At 39.5% G+C, this 24595-nt stretch overlaps 1 protein-coding gene and 1 pseudogene across 1 annotated transcript in view; both read left to right on the plus strand.

Moving 5' to 3' along the window:
- IMPG2 (interphotoreceptor matrix proteoglycan 2) overlaps window positions 1–24595 on the plus strand; it is an 87814-nt gene that overhangs the window by 34287 nt on the left and 28932 nt on the right. Inside the window, exons 8-10 of the mRNA XM_023508059.1 lie at window positions 3578–3636; window positions 6186–6206; window positions 21954–22198. Of these exons, the coding sequence (XP_023363827.1) occupies window positions 3578–3636; window positions 6186–6206; window positions 21954–22198 (325 nt within the window). The remainder of the gene's footprint in view (window positions 1–3577; window positions 3637–6185; window positions 6207–21953; window positions 22199–24595) is intronic.
- Window positions 9349–10732, plus strand: LOC105888199 (annotated as a pseudogene).

The following is a 24595-nucleotide window of genomic DNA, read 5'->3' on the forward strand; positions in this document are numbered from 1 at the left end:
TTTTTTAAACTGAAAAATTTTGAATAGTTAAAACATAGGTAATACCTGGTACAAAGTTTTGAAGCACAAAAGGACCCAGTGAAAAATAAATTTTCTTTTGATCTATTCCTTAGTTGGAGGTGCTTTTTTAAAAGATAGATTTTGGGAGCTGGGCTTTTTACACCTGTAATTACACCTGTAATCCTAGGACTCTGGGAGGCCAAGATGGGTGGATTGCTGGAGGTCAAGAGTTCAAGACCAGCCTGAGCAAGAGCGAGACTCTGTCTCTAAATGAACTAGCCAGCATTGTGGTGGGCACCAGTAGTCCCAGCCACTCAGGAGATTGAGACAAGGGGATCACTTGAGCCCAGGAGTTTGAGTTTACTGTGAGCTATGCTTCCACAGCACTCTACTGAGGGCGACGTAGTGAACTTCTGATACAAAGTGCAGCAAAACCTGCACTTTGCTCTTGTGCTCATGTGTAATGAGGCATTGAATGCCCATCTGCCCCCCTCTGAAGACACATCATTCCTTCCTGTTTATTTATTTTCCATTCTCTCTTAATGTGGGTCTGTTTGGCCAAGTTTGTCAATTCCATTACCTTGGATTAATTTCCTTCCCCAGACAGTATGTCCAGATGGGAAATAAAAATGTGCATGTGTCAGGCAGACAGCATCATTGCAGCCATCAGACATGGGGAGTGTAGGCCAGACAATTCATTTTCCTAGCTATGTGGCCAAGTTCAAGTTGCAAGGCTGTATGGTATGTGGAAGAAATGTCAGCCAGGCCGGTGGCCACCTGGCATCAGATAGCGTCTTGGATCGACTGTCTGGTTTTTGCTGCACTTTGATTAAGAAACCTCTAAGATGCCTGAGTGCTTTGGTAAACAATTGCATGGAATGACTGCAGATTTGGAGAAAGTCTTATAAATACTCTGGAAAACTTTGGCAGCAGGGACTTTATGAAGTAGGTAGCTATTGGCTTGAGATGATTTGAGGGTGATGAAGGGTCTAGTCCTACAATGAAATACCTCCTTCTCTGGCTTATTGCTCTACCCCCTTACTGGGAATGAAGTGTCTACTGACAGCCCCTTTATGTGGAAGGGGGGAGGGAGGCTTATCTCTGGCACTGTGTTTACTACAAACTGACGGGTCCTCCAGCTCTCAACCTTCAGGGCACAGTCAGATTGTTCCCTCAGCTTCTGTAGGTATTACTGGAAGGCGTACAGGCGTACAGGAAGAAAGAATGCTTGCTTGGAGAGGGTGAGGTTCAGGAGCTATTGCTCCTTTTCTTTGTGAAGAGAATGTCAAGAGGAAGAGGAGTGATGAATAGCTTGGGATGACACAGATTTCTATCAGAGAGGGAAAGGTCAGTGCGATAGGCTTGGGGGTGTTGGTCCCTAAAGGCTGTGACAGTGTCAACACAGTGTCTTCACATGGTGCTTTATGCTCTATAGCTGCTGTCAGTCTGTCTGTGCACAGCACTTATGTGGATAAGCATCTCCATGTTACAGACAAGGCCTTGGAGGCCAAATAACTTTTTCATGTTCACTCTGGCCCATGACAAGCAGAGGGAAAATCAAGTTTTCTCTTGCCTTTTAAAGTGCCCCTTCCTTTATATATTACAGACCCATTCGTTTTAATTCAGGGAGGGGAGTTATGGTGAACTTCATAGTTTTCCCAGTTCCAGTCCCAATTCTAAAGCGTATTTATCTTGAGGCAGGTGAAAGAGGAAGAGGCAGTGTAATTCAGTGGGAAGTATATGGCTTCAGTGTGATTCTGGCCAAGATAGTGGATATCTTATGGTCTCAGTCTTCTCATCCATAAAATTGTGATGATATATATCTTGGGATTGTTGCAAGGACTTGAAATAATAATGCAAAGCACTAGACACATAGTAGTCACTCAATAAATTGTGCCTATTATTAATATTGATGTTAATAAAGTAGAATAACTGCTTACAACTGGGCACTTGTTAACTGGATATGATGGATTAGAATACAATACCTGCACATTAGACTCAAGAAATGGCAAAACCCAGGCTGAGATGGGGTCAGTAATAATACATAGTCGTAGAACATTTTTCAGTTAATAGAGTACTTTTAGGTACATTCATTTTAATCTTATAAAAATAGATGTGGTGGGGGCAGGGAAGTGTTAGTTCCATAAAAGAAGACTTATGCATGGTTACTGTGCCAACAAAAAAGAGCTGAGACTAACTCTCAGTCTTCTGATTCTACTCCTCCCACCTTCCTACAAGAATTATAATACTTCTTTCTTTCCTTTCAGAGAGTAAAAGAAGGCAAATTACTATAGCCAAAAAGTTTCATGGTTTGGATCCCTATTCTTAAGGCATGAAGAACTTCAGTGAACCAAGATTAAAAAAAAAATCCCGGCTTGGCACTGTGGCTCAAGTGGCTAAGGCATCAGCCACATACACCTACGGTGGTGGGTTCAAATCCAGCCTGGGCCCGCCAAACAACAATGACGGCTGCAATCAAAAATAATAGCCAGGCATTGTGGTGGTCACCTGTGGTCCCAGCTACTTGGGAGGCTGAGGCAGGAGACTTGCTTGAGCCCAGGAGTTGGAGGTTGCTGTGAGCTGTGATGCCACCGCACTCTACCCAGAGTGACAGCTTGAGGCTCTGTCTCAAAAAAAAAAAAAAATATCCCATTCTCCTGATTATATGAGGATTTGGTTAAAAGCAGATGCCCAGGGTTGTCAACAAGGGCATTAACTTATTTCCTTTGTTTTAATGTTGGCCCCATGGTGACCCATCTGGTGAGGTTCTCACCTTCTGGAATGTAATGAATTAAATACTCAATTTTGTTAAAATATGTATTTGTGCACAAACTGATTATTTTTGCACATTTAGTCCAGTCTAGCAATTCTTTTTTCCCCCTCCAGTCACTAAGCTCAGATAGAGAGTTTCATGGCTGGATTTTAAAGACCCAGTAATAAAACTGGCTCCTGCAAATGTGATGCTCATAAATTGATCTTTTGACCAGTTGAGTTACCCAGCCACTTACCCCGCCACTGGGTGACATCTTCCTTTGTACTAAGCAGTCATCAAAGTCCCTCACCTGAGGCTACTCAGGGCTTGCCAATTTTTTTCTAATGTTGAGTGTGTCTCTGTCCATGATCTCGTGTGTTGTGGGAGCAGGAAACAGACACTACCAGGCACTTTCAGATCTACAGAAAACAAACACTAGGCTGTTTGTCAGTGTGTGTGCTGTGGCCAGATTCTAATCCAAACAATATTTAAAAATGCTATTATGGTTTCTTTTGAAGCCAACTTTTATTGTCACATTTCATCACATGGGGAAAAAAAAACAATGCTTTCCCAATAAGTATGCTTTTTATAATTTGGAAAAAAATGAATATTAAAGCACAGTAAAACCTTACAAGACAAAAGAATGTGGCAGTGCAGTGGTAAAAACTATTTTCTAACACTGTAACTATTGTAAATATTTTTTACTTTTGCTTTCTGACTCCTCTGTCTTTATGTATTTACACTTTCTACTCTATTCTTAAAAACATTTTTAATATACTTTTTCACGTTTGACATAGTTATAATTTTTATTTTTATTTTTAACAGGTTGAAAATGCATTTACTGGGTTACCAGGCTACAAGGGTATCCGTGTACTTGAGTTCAGGTAAATAAACTTAATGATAGAGAAACACACTTTATTCCAAATGGAATGTCCTTTATATTTATCACATATACTCTAACAACAAATTATTTGAATGCTATAACTCAGTGCTACATAGAGTAAATTAGTATTGTTGATGCTGTGGTTTCAGGTAGGGAAACTAAATTAGAAAAAGGCAAATGTATTCAAGGAGACATAACAGGTCTGTAGTTAAGCTGGGATAGGAACTTAGGACTTCATGTCTACAGCTTGCTGTTGACAAGTTATACAGCTCTTATTTGGCATTGATGGGACCCTGAAGTCAGATTAGATGTGACCTCATCAACATCTCCCTAAAGCTTGTCAATGTTGTGATTTTGACATCTTGGTGTAAGGACATTTTGGAAGGGATGCGTTAGTTCTCATTTCAAATATAACAGTTCTGAGTAAATCAAAAAGACTTCTTTTTAAGATATTTCATCCCTGCTTAGAGCAGGGCAGGCACAGAGGCTCCATGCCTGTAATCCTCGCACACTGGGAGGCTGAAGTGGGTGGATTACCTGAGATTCCTGGTTCGAGACCAACCTGAGCAAAAGTGAGACCCCCACCCCATCTCTAAAAGAAAAAAAAAAGACAAATAGCCAGGCGTTGTGGCAGGCACCTATAGTCCCAGCTACTCGGGAAGCTGAGGCAAGAGAATTGCTTGAACCCAGGAGTTTGAGGTTGCTATGAGCTGTGATGCCATGACACTCTACCAAGAGCAACAAAGTGAGACTGTCTCAAAAAAAAAAAAAAAAAAAAAGGAAAAGACTTAGAGCATAATGTCTGTGAACCATGAGCGAATAGTTTGTATTGGGCGGTTCACATTCCTGAGCTCTCTTAAACTTCAACTCTCTCAGGGTTAGATACTAATTTTATAGGCAGGGAAACAGGTTTAAAGGGATGAAATATTAGCCCAAAGTTAGAGTTTGTAAACAGGTGAAGAATTTTGAAACAAAGACGTTGACTTTATAGCTCTTGCTCTGACCCTTCATACTAGATTCAATACCGTGATTTAGGTGACAGCTGACCCCAGTGCTCCAGTGCCAGGGAGCACAGGCGGCAACACTTTGCAGCATGCTGGCATAATTAACGTAACATCTCAACTTTGCCATGTTTTTGTCAAAACTTCTGGGTTTACCAAAAGTAACAGGAAGCACTTAAATAGCATTTGTACCATGCCAGGCTTTATATATACATACTTTATACTCATTTAATTCCAGTATCAATGCTGTCAAATAGTCATTATTACTTTCATTTTTTTTCTCTAATAAGGAAATCAGAAGAGAAGGAATTTAAATAATTTGTACAAGAGTGCTCAGCTAGTTAGTGATGTAGGCTTAGGGAAGGGAGGCTGAGCATGAAAAATGCACCCTCTACCCACTCGTACACAATGGCTATTCTCTCCAGTTCAGTTTTTGTGTTTTCACAGCAAGTTGCCTCCAGCTGTGACTCAGCTCAGATTGAGAACCTCAGAATGTGAGGCCTTGGAAGACCTCCCTCATTTGGCAGCGTGTGAAGGGCAGTGTGGCCTTTGGAGCCAACTTGTCTGGCTTCAAATTCTGCCTTTAGACTCTGGCTGGATACTTTTGGGTGTATAGCCAGGACTTAACTTCTCATTTGTATATATTAATCCTGCTTTTAAAGAATGCTTTTGAGGCTCGGTGCCCATACCTCAGTGGTTAGGGTGCCAGCAACATACACCAAGACAGGTGGGTTTGAACTTGGCCCGGGCCTGCTAAACAATGACAACTGCAACAAAAAAAATAGCCAGGTGTTGTGGCAGGCACCTGTAGTCCCAGCTACTTGGAGGCTGAGGCAAGAGAATCACTTAAGCCCAAGAGTTTGAGGTTGCTGCGAGCTGTGATGCCACAGTGCTCTACTGAGGGCAACATAGTGAGACGCCATCTCAAGGAGAAAAAAATGCTTTTGAAATACTTTGGGAAAATTATTAGTTTCTTGTTTCCTTACTTTATTTACCTGTGATGTGGGGATACTAATAAATCTTAATTAAGATTAAATGAATTTTTATGAAATGATTAGCACAGTTCCTGGCACATGGAAAATTCTATTTAAGCATCTGCTACATAAAATGAATGGTAAAGGTTGTATAACATCCTATGGATTAGTCAATCCTGACAGTAACCTAGTCCATTAAGACCTTAACGTGTATCATATGACTTTAATACTATATAACGCATTATCGCAAAAAAGAAGGTTCTCAGTTTTGTTAATGCCAACAACTGAAATTCTTTGCTGACTTATTGAAAATAGTGTATTTAAGAAGCGATAACTACACACGATTTGTTTAAAAGACAGTAGTGACCACTGGGTTGAAAATAGAGTGCTTTTTCCACCTTACTCCTTTTAATCTATAGGAGTTTGTCAACATCTAATAACATGCAGGGATTTTCATTTCAGGAAGCATTTCAAAGAAAATAAAAAGAAATATATAAAGTACTTGCACTCTGATGATTAACATGACTATATAACTGTCTCGAACTCTGTTAAATATTTTCATTTTTTTTTTTCAGGTCCCCAAAGGAAAATGACAGGTAGAGTACTTTTTGTCAATTTCTATACTGTCTGTTGAGTTAGGAGGTAGTGTAGAAAATATGGGAGCCCTAGGTCTAAGAGAGCATCACTCATATTTTATGTCACTTCCAATACCACTGTCCAGCTCCTTATAGATCAGAGGTTGGCAAACTTTTCTATTAAGGATCAGGTAGCAAATAATTTGTTGGCTTTACAGTCTCTCTTACAACTACTCAACTCTGCCACTATCAGGTGAAAGTAGGCAATACATTACAAGCGGATGAACTGAGCTGTGTAACACTTTATTATGGACACTGGAATCTGAATTTCATATAATTTTCCTATGTCACAAAATATTTAAAAAAATTTTTTTTCAGCCATTTATAAATGTAAAATCCATTCACTTGTGGATAATGGGCCGGATTTAGCTCACAGGGTACAGTTTTACAGTTCCCTGTTACAGACTGCTGACTGACAAGTACTTTAAAATACTGAGTTATACTAAATTTAAAATAGGGATAACTTGCATCAATACTTTAATATTTTCAAGTACACTATATCATTAAATAGTATAATCAAGTGTCATTTTAAGTGGTAAATGAAGAGAAGAAAGCTGATCTCTATAATAGCTCATTTGCAAAAACAGCTGCTCTCTAGAATTTCTTAGAATAATATAAAAGCATAGACAATATGCTTTGTGAAGATTGCTTGTTATTTTTTACTTTGGGTACCAAATTTATTTTTAATTTGGTATCCAAATTAAAATATTTTTATTTTAAATTTATTTAAAATTAACTTTCAGTTGGAAGATTGGTGAAATACAATATGGAATTTATGAAGCAAATTCATTGGCTAACTATGGATATGTTTAGAATTACAGTATTAGTATACAGAATTTCACTGTAATATATTCGAAAAGAGTTTTCTGACTTTCTAATTTTTATTTGCATTATTTTAATGGGTATTTATTAAATGCCTAATAATTTGGCAAGCTCTATGCATACATAAATATCTCTTGGGCTTTACACTCTAAGAACACAGTTGAATGAAAAGAACTTTCAGAGATATGTCAAAGTACTGGAGTTTTTCCCTTACATTTTATCCTCTTAGTATCCCTATGAAATAGTAAAAGTGAGAATTGATATTCATTTTCCTTTTGGAGGTGAGAAAATTTTGCCTTGGAGAGGCAGTATGACTTGCTAAAAGTTATAAAACGAGGAGAATCAGATATTTTGAGCTTGGTAATCAGAATTTTGTTTTCCATGCTTTTACTGTAGTAAACTGTTCTGTGTATATGTATTACAGGTGTATGTGTTGTTTGGTATGTGTTGGTCTATATGCAACCAAAAGATATGATTGCTAACTCTTTGCTGTCTTAAAGCGATTAGAGTGTTAATCCTATGATCAAATTTTGATGTTAATCCTATGATCAAAACAATGGTACACGTTTCCTAAGTGTTTAGGGACCTAGGTGTCATTTAATATCAGGATTTCATGATGGAATTGTTAAACTAGGTACAGTTTTCAAAGTTGTTCAGCAACTTTGTTGTTAGAAATTGATGGAATTTACCTGTAATTTTTTGGCATACTTATATTCTAAACTATAAATGAATGAATATGTGGTATAGAAATAGTCTATTCATAAAAAACATAACACATCTCTCTCCCTTTTTCTTACCCTTTCTCCATTAGTATTTATACACACATGAAATTGTCTATTTGCTCTTTATATTTTTCAAGATGCGTTCGTTACGTTAAGTTGGTAGAACCCATTTGAAGTGAGTCAGCAATGTCTCCAGTTGGTAGACACAATTCATACATTTAGCTCCAGGCTTTTTAAGTGTATACCTCTTCCTAGAAGAAGTGTTAGAGAAGGAGTATTTGAATTGCTCTGAAATACCCTTATTTTGGTTGATCTTAATGAGCTATGATAGCACTATTTTAAATTTTTAATTGTGCAAACAGACCATCAGGGCATCTGAGCTAAGAGAATAAGAAATGGTGACCTTTACTTCCACATGATGTTGTTTCTGGAAACAGCTGTCAGACACACAGAGATATTCCCATTTCAGTCTAGTTCAGAAGATGAAAGGTTACGATACGGTGATGGTTGGTTAACTCAGAGTTGCTGAGAGTGGTAAGCCAGCACAGCTTTCTTCAATCAAGTGCTATTTTGTCCACCAGTGAGTAGTCTGCTTTTTATGTACTTCCTTGGCCTCTTGCCTTTCTTGTATTCTGTCCCTCATCCTGAGACATCTCTGTACTCCATTTTCCTTGCCAGAACTCAGTCTGTTCTGGGTCACAGTGATGTTCTTGGCCCTGAGAATAGATGGTTTTTTGGTATCTCAAGCATTTCTTTGAGTTCTCTTTCCAGGACAGAAACATGATAATAAATTGCAGCGTCTCTCTGAGGCATTTTATCTTCTTGAATGAATTTATCCTCACCAGACTAGGTAGATTGGTTATAATAGAAGTATGATGTTTCGATGTCCAAGGGAAACATTGGGAGGCAAAAAGTATTTTGCCAGTAAAGTAAGGCCAGTAATTTATTCCAGATGGATCCAGGAACATTTCTCTTGATCTTTTCCTTATAATATTTGAAAGTCATGCAAGGCACATGGCAGGTTCCTGGTAATACTTGACTCTGTGTCTGATTTTCTGCACTGCCTAGGACCCAACTTAAGTGCTAAAGGCAGAGACGTTCCTTCTCCCTTTTTTCCTTATCATTGGTTCCTATCTTAGAGTCATGTGAATGCTAGAAGGAAGCTTGATAGGTTGTACACACATCCTGAGGAGAAGCCCATCTTTCTGGAGATGTGGATGTGGTCCATCCTGCTGAGCGTGGGAAGAACAGGTACAACCTTACAAAGTTGGGCCATGAAATAATATCTCTAAAATAATTGCTCAGAAGATACAGATGTATGAAGATTCTTTGTTCTTTAGGGTGAAAAATTGCTCTTTTATATTGAGAGCCTGAAAATATTTCTGACTAAGTCATGAGTATCACATACTGTAAGTGGCACAAATTCAATTATTTGCCTGCATTAAAGAACAAAATTGACCATTTTTTTCATTATCAAAAATATTTATTGGAGGCTGAGGAGGCAGCAGTGGCAGTAAAGAGAGGTGGCAGAGCGACAACTGCCCTCCAGCCCAAACACCATGAGTACCAAACAGTTCACTTGCAGGTATTTTATGCATATGTATGTCGGGAAGGAAGCCAGTGCCTGTTCTGACATGACTGGGCAAACAGCGAGTTATCCACCATCTGTAAATACTATCAGAAGGGGTACTGTGCCTACTGAACTCAGCACAGACACGATCACACGAGGCTTCTGCTGCATCTGGTGGTGCCGTGAGCACCGTGCCCCACAGTGTGCCCTCCTCAGGTTTCCACAGCCCTCATCCTTCTTCCAGCCTCACTGCATCTGTTGTGAAAACTAATTCACTCAAACCTGGGAAGCGTGAAAAGAGAATGTTGGTGCTTAGAGACTGAAATCTCTCTGGCATGGCTGAAGAAAAGACACACTCGAGTCTGGTGAGTAATCCAGGCAGCTACCGTGACCCCCAGCCCAGCCCTGAGATGAAGCTGCATTCCTACCTGGATGCCACCAGGAGTGGCCTTGATGGCTTGGAAGCCAGCAGCTCCTACAGCAGCAAGCAGCAGCTGTGCCCATATGCAGCCACCAGGGAGCGCCAGTTTGGGGATTCCTGTGTCTACCTGCACGGTGAAGTGTGTGACATCTGTAACCTGGGAGCCCTGCATCCCTTCGACCCAGAGCAGAGGCAAGCTCATGAGAAGGTCTGCATGTCCATGTTTGAACTCGAAATGGAAAAGGCCTTTGCCTTCTAGGCAAGTCAGGACAAAGTGTGCAGTATCTGCATGAAGTGATCCTGGAGAAGGCCTCTGCCTCCGAGAGGAGGTTTGGGATCCTCTCCAGCTTCAATCACATGTGCTGCTTGTCCTGCATCCAGTAGTGGTGCTATGCCAAGAAGTTTGAAAACATGATCATTGAGTCTCATCCGGAAGGCCATGTGATATCAGAGTTTATGATTCCAAGTGTAATATTGGGTGGAACGAATTGATTGAAGCTTCAAACAAGGAATGGGAAAAAAAACCTTGTAAATATTTTGAGCAAGGAAAGGACCTACCCATTTGGAAGCAAATGCCTTTATCACCATGCTGACCCTGATGGGCAGCTAGCAGAGCCTGAGAAACCTCGCAACAGCTCAGTTCCGAAGGCACCGTGAGGTTCTTTAATTCAGTGAGACGCTGGGATTTCATCAAGAACAGAGAAGCTGGCATGTCCCCAACACTGAAGATGCTGACATGACAGAGCTTGGGCACCTCTTCACGCACCTTTCTGGTGGTCATCCCTGCAGCTTGGGCTCTGCCAGCCAAAACTTTCCCAAGCCAGGGGAGGTGAGCTTCCCTGTGCTGCAGCTCGAGGTGGTGTGTGGCTTGGATTCGAGTGTGGTGTTCTTACCTTCATCTCATCCATTCCCCATTACTACAGGCATGGGAAGAGTGAGGGACATAAAATAACCTAATTAAGTGTATGGAATTACTATTTTCATAGTTACACTTCAAGCCCGGGGGGACCAGCTAACCATTTAGACTGTTTTGAGTGACTGCTTTTTAAAAATCTGGCTCTTGACCTTTTGATCTTTTTCTCTCTGCCCTTAATGCACCAGTGTTTTCTTACCAAAGGCTTCTTCAACTCTATGAAAGGCTGCCTGTGGCAGATTTCTCTAAGTATATTTAAATAGTGCACGGTCAAAATTTTGACTTATGTAGAGCTTTCTAAAAACACACAATGTTTATGCACAGCTGTGGCATAAAACTTTGTTGAAGGTGTTAAGGCTAGTCATTCTTTTGAGTTGTCTCAAAATGTCCCAGGTCAGAGTAATTTGGTTGCCACAATGCAGCAAACAAAGTGAAAGTGCACAATCTTTTTCTCTGTTAGAAGATTCTATAAGTTAACAGGAAGTACTGGGTGGTGGCAGTCCAGCCTCCTATCTGGCTGGTGCTGGGGTCTGGAGCGGAGGGGTCCCTGTCCATCTACGTGATTGCTTTGAGGGCTCAGAACACACGTGTGCTTCTGTAGTTTGTGGGTCATACTCAAGCCATGTTGTCTGATTGGTAAAGCTGGACTTTAGCTAGGAATTTTGTAAAAACTTTTGATTCTGGCCCAGCAGTGATTAAGACTGAGGGCAATTACAACCTTGTGAACCACAAGAAACTTGTTCCAAGCCTGAATTTATTTTTCTTAAAAAAACAAAGAAAAAAATCTGTGGATACCAAACATTTTATAAAATGCATTACTTAATATCTTAAAAAAACGTATTTATTGAATTACCACGAGCCAAGCTTTGTGCTAGATTGTGCTAGATGCTTGGGATACAGAGCTGAGTAATAATTGTGCCTGTATGGTTGGTGGGGAGATAAAACATGAGCACCAGTTGCATCTTCAGTGTTAGAAGCTTCCCCTGGGAGGTGGCAAATGTCACTTGAGGCAAAAAGAAATATTGAGGTGAAGAAGCTGTGTGTATGTGTGTGTAGATATGTGTGTAGAGGATGTGTGGGATGGGAGGTAAGAAGGGGCATTGCAGGCAGAAAGAAATGGATGTGCAAAGAGTGAGAGGCAGAGCAGCGTGTGGGGCCCATGGTCTGCCACAGATTGGATTGACTGAACGCTCAGAAGGGAGCATGATGTGCTAAGTTCTGACCAGTAGGTGTCCCTCCTACTGTTTCACTCCCTCAGGAACCGTCACTTGGTTATTTTAGCATATTTTACTGAATTTATTCCTTTGTAAAGAACATTGGGAATCAACTATGAGTCAACATATTCAGATGTATAAAATTGAAAGATTTTAATTGCTTAAGGGATTGAAGGAATTTTCAGAGATAAGCAAATGTTCTTACACATTAGAGCATCAAACTGTCAAAGTGCTCAGTTGCTACTTTTAAGAGCCCTGAACCACCCTATTAGATGAGGCAGCTTATCATCAGAGCTGGGAAGAAAACAATATTGAGGTGACTCAGAGTGAGAAAGGAACATAAAAGAGGCCTGATTGCTTGCATGACATGTGGAGTGTCACCTTCATGGCAACCCTTGCAGTCCAGGGTATATGATCTGTACCATTCCGGCCAGGAGAAGTCCAGTCCAGTCAGGACTCCCAGGAAGGAGAGGTCTCTTAACCTCAAAGTACAGGATACAATGAATTATCTAGGATGCCCATTGGTCTGTTTAAAATGTATTGCATTGGCTGCTGATCCATTCTGTCCCATAGGGAAATTTATACAGAATTACAATAAAAAGTTTCCTCTGTAAGCTTGAAATCAGAAAAAGGAAGCTGCATGATCTTAACAACTAATACTTCAAGGCATGCTGGCTTGTTGTTGCTGTCTGCAATCTGCAGGTCTATCTTATAAGGGAGCTCCAATATATTGGTCAGAAGCTTTCCCCTAAGCTGTAACATGAATTAGTTGTTTAATTCCTTTTTGGAAAAAACACTATGATATCATCCTTATTATGCTGATACTTGCAGAGATAGCTCTCATAGTACTCACCTATATGGAGCCTGAACCCGGGCTCAACTGACCGAGCCCTGCCCAGCCTTTCTCCTCCACCTCTCTCCACAGTCTTTGCTGTGGTGGAGCACAAGAAGGAGTAACCTGGGAGCTCTAAGGTCCCACCCACACTTCTGGTACTGGATGTTAAGATCATGCAACTTCCCTTTTCTGATTTCAAGCTTTTACAGTAGAAACATTTTGTTATAATGCTGTATAAATTTTCCTATGCAGACAGAATGGATGAGCAGCCAGTGCAGTAAATGATCAGGTTGGCAGATATCTTCCTGATAGACTAGCTCCAGTCACAGGTCCCTCCCAAATAACACTGCAGCTGGCTCTTTCTTGTGGGCACCACCTACTAGCAGGGAAGATAAGTTGTATAGCCTATTATAGCATTTACTGACTCATCATACAGGGCCTGACTGATTCTTACTCATAAGCACCAACTACTGTCTCAGAGGTTAAACCAGGTGTCCAAATAGAATTCACACTGTTGAGAAGATCACAGGACTGGAGAAAGAGAAAGGATTTCAAAGGCTTCTGTTGTCAACAAGAGAGAGGGAATCTGCCCATGCACATGGTATACCCCTGCTACAGCCTACAAATAAATAGCAATAGAGAAAACCACCACACTAAGAATACCCATAATCAAGGGTATCCATCCAGAACCTAGACCCTCATCAAAGTAAAGCCAAAGGTCCTTACCAAATCTATGCTACGAGCATACACATTATGGGAAAAAAGTCTCATCTAAACAAAAGACCATCCCCAAATTAGAAGCAACAGCTGCTCCATCCAGATGAGAAGGAATCAGCACAAGAACTCTGGAAGTATGAAAAATCAGAGTGAAAGGACCCCCTCCCAAAGGAGAACACCAGCTCTCTATCAAGAGATCCCAGCCAAAATGAAACTACTGAAATGACAGATAAAGAATTCCAAATGTAAATTAAGAAAGCTCAATGAAATCCAAAAGAAAAAGGAAAACCAACTCAAATAACTCAGAAAAATAATTCAGGAGATCCATGAAAAATGTACTGAAGAGACAGATATGTTAAAAAAAAAAACAGAATTTCTGGAAATGAAAAATTCATTTAGGGAAATTCAAAACACAGTGGTGGGAAGAAATATTTCATATACATGGGACTAGCAGGAGTAGCTATTCTCATATTAGATAAAATAGACTATTTATTTATTTATTTTTGAGACAGAGTCTCACTATGTTGCCCGCAGGAGAGTGCTGTGGCATCATAGCTCACAGCAACCTCAAACTCTTGGGCTTAAGTGAGTCTGTTGCCTCAGCCTTCCAAGTAGCTGGGACTACAGGCACCCGCCACAACTCTCGACTATTTTTTTTGTTGCAGTTGTCATCATTGTCTAGCTGGCCCTGGGCTGGACTGGAACCCACCAGCCTCGGTGTATGTGGCTGGCGCTGTAACCACTGTACTACAGGCGCCGAGCCAGATAAACTGGGCTTTAAATCAACAATGGTAAAAAAGGTGAAAGATGGTCATTATTTATGATAAAGGGATCAATTCAAAAAGAAGATATAGTAATCTTAAATATATATGCACCCAACACAGGAGCTCTCAGATTCAGGAAGCAGATTCTACTGGATCTAAGGAAAGAAACAACCACATGATAGGAGTGATGAACTTCAACATTTCTCTGACACAGCTAGTCAGATCACGGAGGAAGAAGATCAACAATGAAACACTAGAATTAACTGGACTCTAGAACAAATGGACCTAACAAACATTTACAGAACATTCTACCACTAAACTGCAGAATATACATTCTTCTCATCAGCATGTGGGATACTTTCCAAGATAGATCGTATGTTAGGACACAAAACAAACCTCAGCAAATTTAGAAAGCTTAAAATCATACCATATATCTCTTCAGACCATAATGGGCTAAAATTAGAATTCAGTTTCAGGAGGAACTATTAAAACTATTAAAACAAGTGCATGGAAAGCATTTGCTGATCCTTAGGTTATTGAAGACATCAAGATGGAAATAAAAATTTTTGAATTGAATGACAAAGGGAATATAAACTTCCAAAATCCATGGGATAGATTAAAGGCAGTGCTAAAGGAAAGTTCATAGCCTTAAAGGCTTACCTGAAAAAGACAGAAAGATTACCAATTAACAACCTAATGTCACACCCAAGGAATTGGAAAAAAAGCAAACCAAACCCAAAGCTAGTGGAAGGAAAGAAAGAACAAAGCTTGGAGCAGAAATAGGCAAATGGAAACCAAAAATATAATACAAAGGATCAATGAAACAAAATGTTGGTTCTTTGAACGGATAAACAAAATCAATAGAGCGCCAGCCAGATTAACCAGAAATAGAAGAGAAAGGACTCAAATAAGCTCAATCAGAAATGGAAAAGGAGATATAACAACTGACATAGCCAGCATCATACTGAATGGGCAAAAGTTAGAAGCATTCCCCCTAAGAACCGAGACAAGACAAATATGCCTGCCCAGTGTCATCACTTCTATTCACCATAATTACCACAGAAATACAACATATTATCTATGACTACTATGAAAACCCCTGTGCATGCAAACTAGAAAACCTTAGAGAAATGGATAAATTATTGGAAACACATAACCTCACATGCCTGAATTAGGAAGAAATAAAAATCCTGAACAGACCAATAACAAGTAGTGAGATTGAAAGAGTAGGAAAAAAATTCCCAACCAAAAAAAGCCCTACCCTAGATATGTTCACAGCCAAATTCTAATAGACCTACAAAAAACTGGCACCTATTCTACTGAAACTGTTCTATAACATTGAAAACAAGGGAACTCTCCTCACCTCTATGAAAACAGTGTCACCTTGGTACCAAAGCTAGTAAAGGACACAATAAAAAGGAAAACACAGACCAAATATCCTTTATGATCATAGCTGCAACCCCCACCCCCTACAAAATACTAGCAAACTGAGTTCAACAAACATCAATAAGATAATCCCCCATGATCAAGTGGGTTTCATCCCAGGGATGCAAAGATGGTTCAACATACGAAAAGCAAGAATGTGATTCATCACATAAACAGAAGTAAAAACAAAAACCATGTGGTCACCTCAAGAAATGCAGAAAAGCATTTGATAAAATTCATCACCCCTTCATAGTAAAAACCCTCAACAAGCTAGATATAGAAGGACTGTACCTCAAAATAAAGAAAAATCTATATATTACAAACATATAGCCAGCATCATACTGAATGGACAAAAGTTAGAAGCATTCCCCCTAAGAACCGAGACAAGACAAATATGCCTGCCCAGTGTCATCACTTCTATTCACCATAATTCTGGAAATCCCAGCCAGAGAAATCTAGAAAAAGAAATAAAGGGCACCCAACTCAGGAGAGAATTGGTCAAATTATTCCCGTTTATTGACATGATGGTCTTATATCTAGACAACTTTCAGAACTCTATCAAAAGACTCCTAGAATTGATAAATAAATCCAGCAAAATCTCAGGGTTACAAAGTCCATGTACACAAATCAGTAGAATTTCTATATAACAGTCAAACTGAGTGCCAAGTCAGTAACACAATGCTATTTACGATAGCTGCAAAGAAAATAAAACATGCAGGAATATACTTAAGGAAGGAGGTGAGAGATCTCTATGAAGTACTATAAAACCCTGATGAAATAAAACATAGATGACACAAGTAAATGGGAAGACATCCCAGGCTCATGGATTAGAAGAATCAATATTGTGAAAATGTCCATACTGCCCAAAGTGATTTACAGATTCAATACAGTTCCTATCAAAATACCATGCCATTTTTCACAGATCTAGAAAAAATATTCCTAAACTTTGTATGGAACCAAAGAGGAGCCCAAATTACCAAAACAATCTTAAACAAAAATAATAAATGTGTACGTATCACATTACTTGACTTTAGATTATACTGTAAGGTTATGGTAGCTAAAGCAGCATAGTACTATTAATATCAATATTATCAATAAAGGTACAGACAGACCAATGGAACAGAATAAAGAACTCAGAAATAACACCATGTAGCTCTGGTTAGCTGATTTTTGACAAAGCAGGCAGAAACATACACTGGGGAAAAGATACCCTGTTCAACAAATGATGCTGGAAAATTGGATAGCCTCATGCAAAGGAATGAAACTGGATGTCTGTCTGTTGTCATGTACAAACATTAACTCAAGATGGATTAAAGACCTAAATGTAAGACTGGCAACCAGAAAAATTCTGGAAGAAACCATTGGAAAAGCTCTTTTAGACATTGATTGAGGCAAGGAATTTATGCTTAATACCACAAAGGCAAATACATTGACAACAAAAATAAATAAATGGTACCTAATTAAACTAAAACTTTCTTGCACAGCAAAGGAAATAATCAACAGAGTAAACAGATGAGTTACAGAATGGAAGAAAATATTCACAAACTATATATCTGACAAAGGACTAATATCTAGAATTCAAAAAGAACTTAAATCAGCCAGGAAAAAAATGAAACAAATGACCTCATTAAGAAGTGGGCAAAAGAAATCAACAACATTTTTCTTTTTTTTCTAATATTTTAGGTTTATTATATTTTCATTAGAAAACTCTCAGAAATATAAAATGGCATACAGTTTGGTTTTTATTTTTTTGAGACAGTTTCACTATGTCACCCTTGGTAGAGTGCTGTCGTGTCACAGCTCACAGCAACCTCCAACTTTTGGGCTTAAGTGATTCTTTTGCCTCAGCCTCCCAAGTAGCTGGGACTACAGGCGCCCACCACAGTGCCTGGCTATTTTTTTGTTGTAGTTGTCATTATTGTTTAGCTGGCCCAGGCCGGGTTTGAACCCACCTGTCTTGGTGTATGTGGCTGGCGCCCTAACCACTGAGCTATGGGCACCAAGCCAAAACGGCGTACAGTTTAACAGTTATGACTAGTGTGAGCATATAGGTTACCACTGGAACCTCTATAATTTTGGGAGTAAAAGGGGCACTAATTAGTTATTACAAGGGAAGAACAGATTGAACCAGAACTGTCCCAGTAACCAGGACATGTGGACAACCAACTGTTGCCCTCTGACTCTTCTTCCACTCATTACCCTTGCTTTCTTCCTATAACTATCCATGGGAAGGTATATAAAGTATTTTTGATGTAAAACCATTTGGCAATATATCGGACTACTTTACATAATGTTGTAAGAGTACTTTCTTTGCTCACTACCCATGTTTAGAAAGGCTATTTCATAAAGGTAGTTTACAATAGTGTAAAACTTTGTAACTTCAACTGTATCTCATCCTGAAGTTCATCACTGCTTTTAACAGAAGCAAGCATATCAGGTAAAGTGCAGCAAAGATCTTCAGTTCTTGGTGCTTCAGTCGTTGCCTTCATAGTTGCACATAAGTATTTCTCAGCTTCACACCACAGAAGGGGGCCTTTTGTTTTTTCCACAGGCTAAAGCTCTGGAGTGCAGTGCTCCTGGAGACATTCATTCAGAAACTTCTCGTAATCTAGGCTTAAAATTTTTTGAGTTTCGCCATTTATTGGCAGTTCATCAAAGTGGTACTACAAATCGCGCATGTCAAATGAAAACGCTATATTTTTACCAAAACAAACTCTATCGCCATATTCCTTTTCTGTCATCTGGACAAGAACAGGAAGATCATCTTGATTAAAATGAGAAATAATTAGACTAGTAGCATTACAAGCTGCAGTGACAGATGAGATGGAAGTGGTCTGAACATCTGTTTTACAGCCTCTGTCTCCTCGTGCCCACATTGTCCTTCCAGTGACATGTCACCAGGAGAAATGCAGCAGCAGCTTCAGTTGCTTCTCTGCCACCGTCCATTCTAGCTGTTTGTTTTCCAGCATGTCATATTTCTTTTAACTCTTCATTTACACATTACATTTTAGTCTTCTCCAGTTTTTTTTTTTTTTTTTTTGAGACAGAGCCTCAAGCTGTCCCCTTGGGTAGAGTGCTGTGGCATCACAGCTCACCATAACCTCCAACGCCTGGGCTCAAGCGAGTCTCCTACCTCAGCCTCCCAAGTAGCTGGGACCATAGACACCCGCCACAACACCCCCGGCTATTTTTTGGTTGCAGCCATCATTGTTGTTTGGCGGGCCTGGGCTGGATTTAAACCTGCCACCTTAGGTGTATGTGGTTGGCGCCTTAGCCACCTGAGCCACAGGCGCTGAGCCTCTCCAGTTTTTTATTCAAAAATTTTATTATCTTCTTCCATGTCAGGCCCCAATCTAAAACTTGTTCATGAAGTTTGGATGGCTTTAAGTTAGCTATGTCTTCATTATAATTATCTTGTTTGGTGACATTTGAAAAGGAGGGCAAGGCTCTTGTGAGACTGAGGATAAAGTCATCTATTATTCAATCAGTGATCCATATAACCAGAAATCAAACAATATGATATTTATATACTCAGAGGAGGTGGGGGAGGTAATCAAACTCAGCAAATTCTCCTCTTTACTCCGGCTCACGTGCTTCCCATCACTCCATCTGTTCCTACCACCATGCCCCCCTCCCTTTGGGTTTTATTTTAACTTCCCACACCAGTGGGGAGTAGAGGGCAGGGCCAAGGATGCCCGTGGGCAACTGTACTCCCACACCCCCAGCATCCAACCTTGCTTGCCGGGTCACTCCTGGTCACTGGGAGCCTCATGTTAGGACAGCCATCAGCCTTGGTTTTCAAGGAAGATACACAAATGGCCAATAGACATATGAACAAATGTTCAATATCACTAATTGTCAGGGTTAAAAAAAATCAAAAAGCAGTAAATTTGTTATGGATGCTGTGAAAAAGGAATGCTTGTACATTGCCGGTGGGAATGTAAATTAGAACAACTGCTATGGAAAACAGTATGGAGATTCCTTAAAGTACTAAAAGGAGACCTACTATTTGATCCAGCAATCCTACCATACATATCTACCCAAAGGAGAAGAAGTCATTATGTCAAAAAGACACCTGTACCCAAAAGTTTATCACAGCACAATTGTGATAAACTGTAAATATCTGGAATCAACTTAAGTGCCTATCAGTTGATAAGGTGCATAGAGAAATGTGGCATACAGTGTGTGTGTACTACTCAGCCATAAAAAGGAATGGAATAATAGCATTTACAGCAACTTGAATAAACCTGGAGAACAGTTTCCTACCTGAAGTACCCCAGGAATGGAAAAAAACCCACCCTATTTTCTCACTAATAAGTGAGAGTTAAACAATGGGTACAGCTGCTCAGAAAGCTGTTTAAAGGATCCTGGAGACTAAGCAGGGGGAAGGTGGGAGGGGTGAGGCATAAAAATGTGCCTGTTGTGGGGGGAGGATGGGTGCTGGGAGGGTGATTGGCGGGACCACACCTATGGTGCATCTTACAAGGGTACATGTGAATCTTTCTACATGAAGAATATAAATGTCTTAACACAATAACTAAGAAAATGCCATGAAGGCTATGTTAACCAGTTTGGTGAAACTATTTCAAACTGTATATAAAGCCAGCACACTGTACCCCATGACTGCATTAATGTACACAGTGATGATTTAATTAAAAAAAAAAAAAACTTGCCTGCTGGGTGCAAGGTACACTATTCTGATAACGGGCACACTCAAAGCCCTGTCTTCACCATTATACAATTCATCCATATGATGACATTTGTACACTCTAAAATTTCAAAACAGAAATTATAAAAAAAAAGAAAGTCAAGGAGAGACTGAGAGAGTGGCAATTTGAAGGTGGCAAATTGCTTTATTGCATGTCTGTCTGAAGCCGTTATCTCTGGGCCGGTGGTGTTCTCTTCTCCTCTGGAGGGATCTTAGCATGGCTTGCTCTGGGGACTGCCTGTGCCCAGAGACTGGCTGGAAGTCAGAGTGGTGACTGGTGTAGAGCTGTCCTCATAATGACTTTTTTAAGTAATAAGTTTAATTAGAGCTACTGAGAATTGTAGTATAGTAGTAGTTTGGAATATAGGTGATAGGGTCAGACAGCTCCTGTGTATTCCTGGCTTTACCACATTTCTGTTATGAAATTTAAACAAGTGTTTTAAGTACTATAAGGTTTTGTTTTCTCAACAATATTCTGAAGATAATAAAACCCTTTTCATCATGTCATTATGAAAATTAAGTGAGCCCAAGTTTATAAAATTCCTGTTACATTATAAGCACTTACAAAATGTTAGCTTTTTTGTTGATAAGAGAAATCTGAGTTAGAGTCTAGAGGAGTATTTCTATTTGCTTTAAAATTTTGTATTTTGATGTCATTTCTTCAAATGACTATTTTAACAAAATGTCAAGTACCACATCATGTCCTACTTATTTATTTTCTATCTTTTATTCCAAGAAGTCTTTTCTTTATTTGCTTATGAAAAGATGGATGATGGAAAAAGCCTCATTCCCAAAGCTATTTGTTTGCATTTGGTAAGGTTTTACATAATCCATTAATGAGGATGTCATCACAAAAGAAAGAAAAGCAAGAGCTAATGTTTAGAGTATTTGTTATTGGGAAAGGATTACTAAGTTAGATACAAAATTGGTTAATACCCTGGAGGGTAGTAAAATCATAAACTTTAGAATTGCCTTTCCTACCAGACCAAGGAAAAAAAATCACATCATACTAAGTTTTCACAATTTAATCTCAAACTTTATAAAACTGTAAATTGTCTGGGCTATCAAACAAAAATATGTCTCCCGAAAGAACTGTCATTAGAAAATACTCTAGCACGACATTTAAAAAGAAAATAATCACTGATTTGCTTTATTTTCAAGTTTTCGTATTTTTCCTTCCATCGTAAATAACTGTGTTTTAGTTTATCATTAATCCAACAACAATAAAGTGATATGAGAGGATTTTCCACTGTGGGGAGGAGTTAGGCTTTTTTTTATTGGAAGGAGAAATGCTAATAGGGAAGAAGGAAGCAGGTTGACAGTGAAGAAGGACTTGGTTTTGAAGGAGGGTAGATGGGGTGAGAATGTGGGGGTTGCTTCTCTAGCCTCCTCAGAATTATTCCTGTTCTCAGAGGTGACCTTCTATCCTCTAAAAAGGATGAGGGATGGCAGAGCATTGCAGAGGCTGCAGAAAATGGTAATGGAATCCATGCTTTTTGAGACTCCCTCTCCAAGTTTAATGTTTGTTTTTCATGGGGTCAGTGTTCCTTTGTGCTTCCTTAGTTGGACCTAATCTATTCTCTCTTTTCATTTATAGTGGCATCGATGTTCATTATGCTGTTACTTTCAATGGCCAGGCCATCAGCAATACCACCTGGGACCTAATTAGCCTTCACTCCAACAAGGTAGAAAACCATGGCCTTGTGGAATTGGATGATAAGCCCACTGCTGTTTATACAATTAGTAACTTTAGAGATTATATTGCCGAGACACTGCACCAGAATTTTTTGCTGGGGAATGCCTCCTTGAATCCAGAACCCGACTCCCTTCAGCTTATCAATGGTGAGTTTGATATCTATCATGAAGACCTTGTATAGTTTTGGTTTCTTTTCCAATATGCTCTGGTTAAAACTAATTTCCCTAAATATATATGGTTCTGAGCACTCTCGATACTGTATGAGATAGGAGCCATCCTGATATGAGTAGAGCTTTAGCCATGCAGCTATTTTGGAAAGATTAATCAGGGGCTGTCTGGAGTATCTGTGGACAGAAGCCCATGGAGTGGGAGAAATGGAGAATAGCATGACAGAAATAGGTTAGAGAAGTGGGAGCGAAGTGTAAGAGAACGGCAAGTAGTACCTGGAAGTCTGAATTGAAACAGGCTATTATAATGCTGCCCAAGTGACCGAGACATGCAGTCTCCCGTGTGAGTAAGTCAGCTGGTAAAGGCTTAAAAGTCAGAGATCAGAAGAGGAGCAGGTAAGTTAATGGAACATGTAGGTCAAAGAACTGATAATGGGGCTGGGCAGAATCCAAGAGAATCCAATGCTGACTACATTCAGATAGCTGTAGAGATCCAGTTATGATCTATAATGAATAGGTGGGTCCAGGATCATCACAAAGAGAGACTCTACTCTGGATTTGGAGGCTAAAGGGCGGCCTAGTCAACCTAGGTCTGAAGCTTGCTTAGGGTCTGGTGCCCATCTTCTTATCAGCGACATGGTGTCCTGTTACCTTACTTGCTACTTCATATTCGCTTCTCCATGATTTTTTTGCTTATTGGTAGTTTAGCTATTACAATGATCAATGGAGTATGTTTTATTTATTTATTTGTTTATTTTTATTTGTGTTTTTTGAAACAGAGTCTCACTCTGTGCCCTGGGTAGAGTGCCATGGCATCCTAGCTCATAGCAACCTAGCTCAAACTCTTGGGTTCAAGTGGATCCCCTTGCCTCAGCCTTCTGGGTAACTGAGACTAGTATGTTTTATTTAAATAAGCCTCTATCCTTTCAGGCAGCTATCACCTAGGGGTCTGTGTGTGTGTGTGTATGAGAGAGAGAGAGAGAGAGAATAGACAAATAAACAAAACCAGATGCTGGAGAAGCTAGTTGGATTTACACAGGGAGAACAGAAAATTATGAATGGAAGAGAAAAGAATAGATTTGAAAGGTGAGATAGAGGAGTACTTAGGGAGTCAAGATTTTTTTGGGTTGGAGTTTGGAGGAAAAATTTTTAGAGAGAGAGAAAGGAAAGTTTTGTCTTTTCAGGCAGGTGTGTGTGTGTGTGACAGAAAGAGAGAGAGAAAGAGAAAAAATTTAGTAAAATTTTACTGTGTGTGATAGAATCCTTTATTCTCCAAATAGGGTTTTTGTTTGTTTTTTGAGAGGCTAGTGTAAAACTTTAAATTGCTTTTCAACTATTTTGTTTTCTGGACTGATGTTTCTTTGATATGATATTCTGCTGAGACAGGGTCACAAATTGGCCTGAACTTATGTGAATTTCTTAGGACTTTGAGATGGAGAAACTCTCTCTCCAGTGGGTGATAGTGATATAAAGCTATCTGTTCTTAGACATTAGAGAGTCTTTGTATTTTGGAGCAAGGTGGGTACCCTGGGACTACTTCCTCATATACTCCTTTTTCACTGTTGAATCTTGTTGGAATACTTGGGCTAGATTAAAATAGTGAACAGAGAAGCTTGTTATAATCTCGAACTACAGAAGTTTTTTTGTGCAAGGCTAATAGAGACTAGCTAAGTGCTAATCATAGGGACAGTATATGGGCAGAAAGGTCTAGGAGTCTGAATATTGGGATCTAACAGAGAAAGGATATAGTTAAGAGGTCTCCTAAAGGAGATTGGAACCTAAATGGAGCAGAAGGTGTAAACGTTAAGGTTGGTAACCAGACTGGTGAGAGAATGGCGTGAAGAATAGGTACCTGATAGGCAAAGTGAAGTGTTTTGGGAAACACTTAAGCATCCTTGCCAGATCTTTCTTTAATATGGAAACTGGGGAGGAGCTTCCTCCTAAAAGGTGTCCTAAAAAAGAGGTCAACAACTCTCTTAGAATTTGAAGGGAAGTTCAACAAATGCTTTAAAATATCTAGTACCAACTAATTCAGGTGCCTTGGCCTTTCATTAGCTGTATGTTTCTATTACTCAGAACTTTGTCCCTAAAATCCATTTCTGTGGATGCCAACTTCGTAGTTCTGAATGGCTGCAGCTTTCTAGGTAACCTGATCATCTCTACCTAGTCTTTATTAGCCTTGCACAAAAAATTTCTGTAGTTTGAGATTATAACAAGCTTCTCTGTTCACTATTTTATCTAGCCCAAGTATTCCAACAAGGTTCAACAATGAAAAGATAGAATCATTCTTTATCTCATGGAGCTTATTTTCCATAGATGACAAGATAATAGTATACTTAGCTGAAAACAGTTTTGGAAAATGCTTAAACCAAATAG

Source organism: Otolemur garnettii, unplaced genomic scaffold (genome assembly GCF_000181295.1).
Source record: "Otolemur garnettii isolate 467f Iridium unplaced genomic scaffold, OtoGar3 scaffold00220, whole genome shotgun sequence".
In the NCBI taxonomy this organism is placed as follows: Eukaryota; Metazoa; Chordata; class Mammalia; order Primates; family Galagidae; genus Otolemur; species Otolemur garnettii.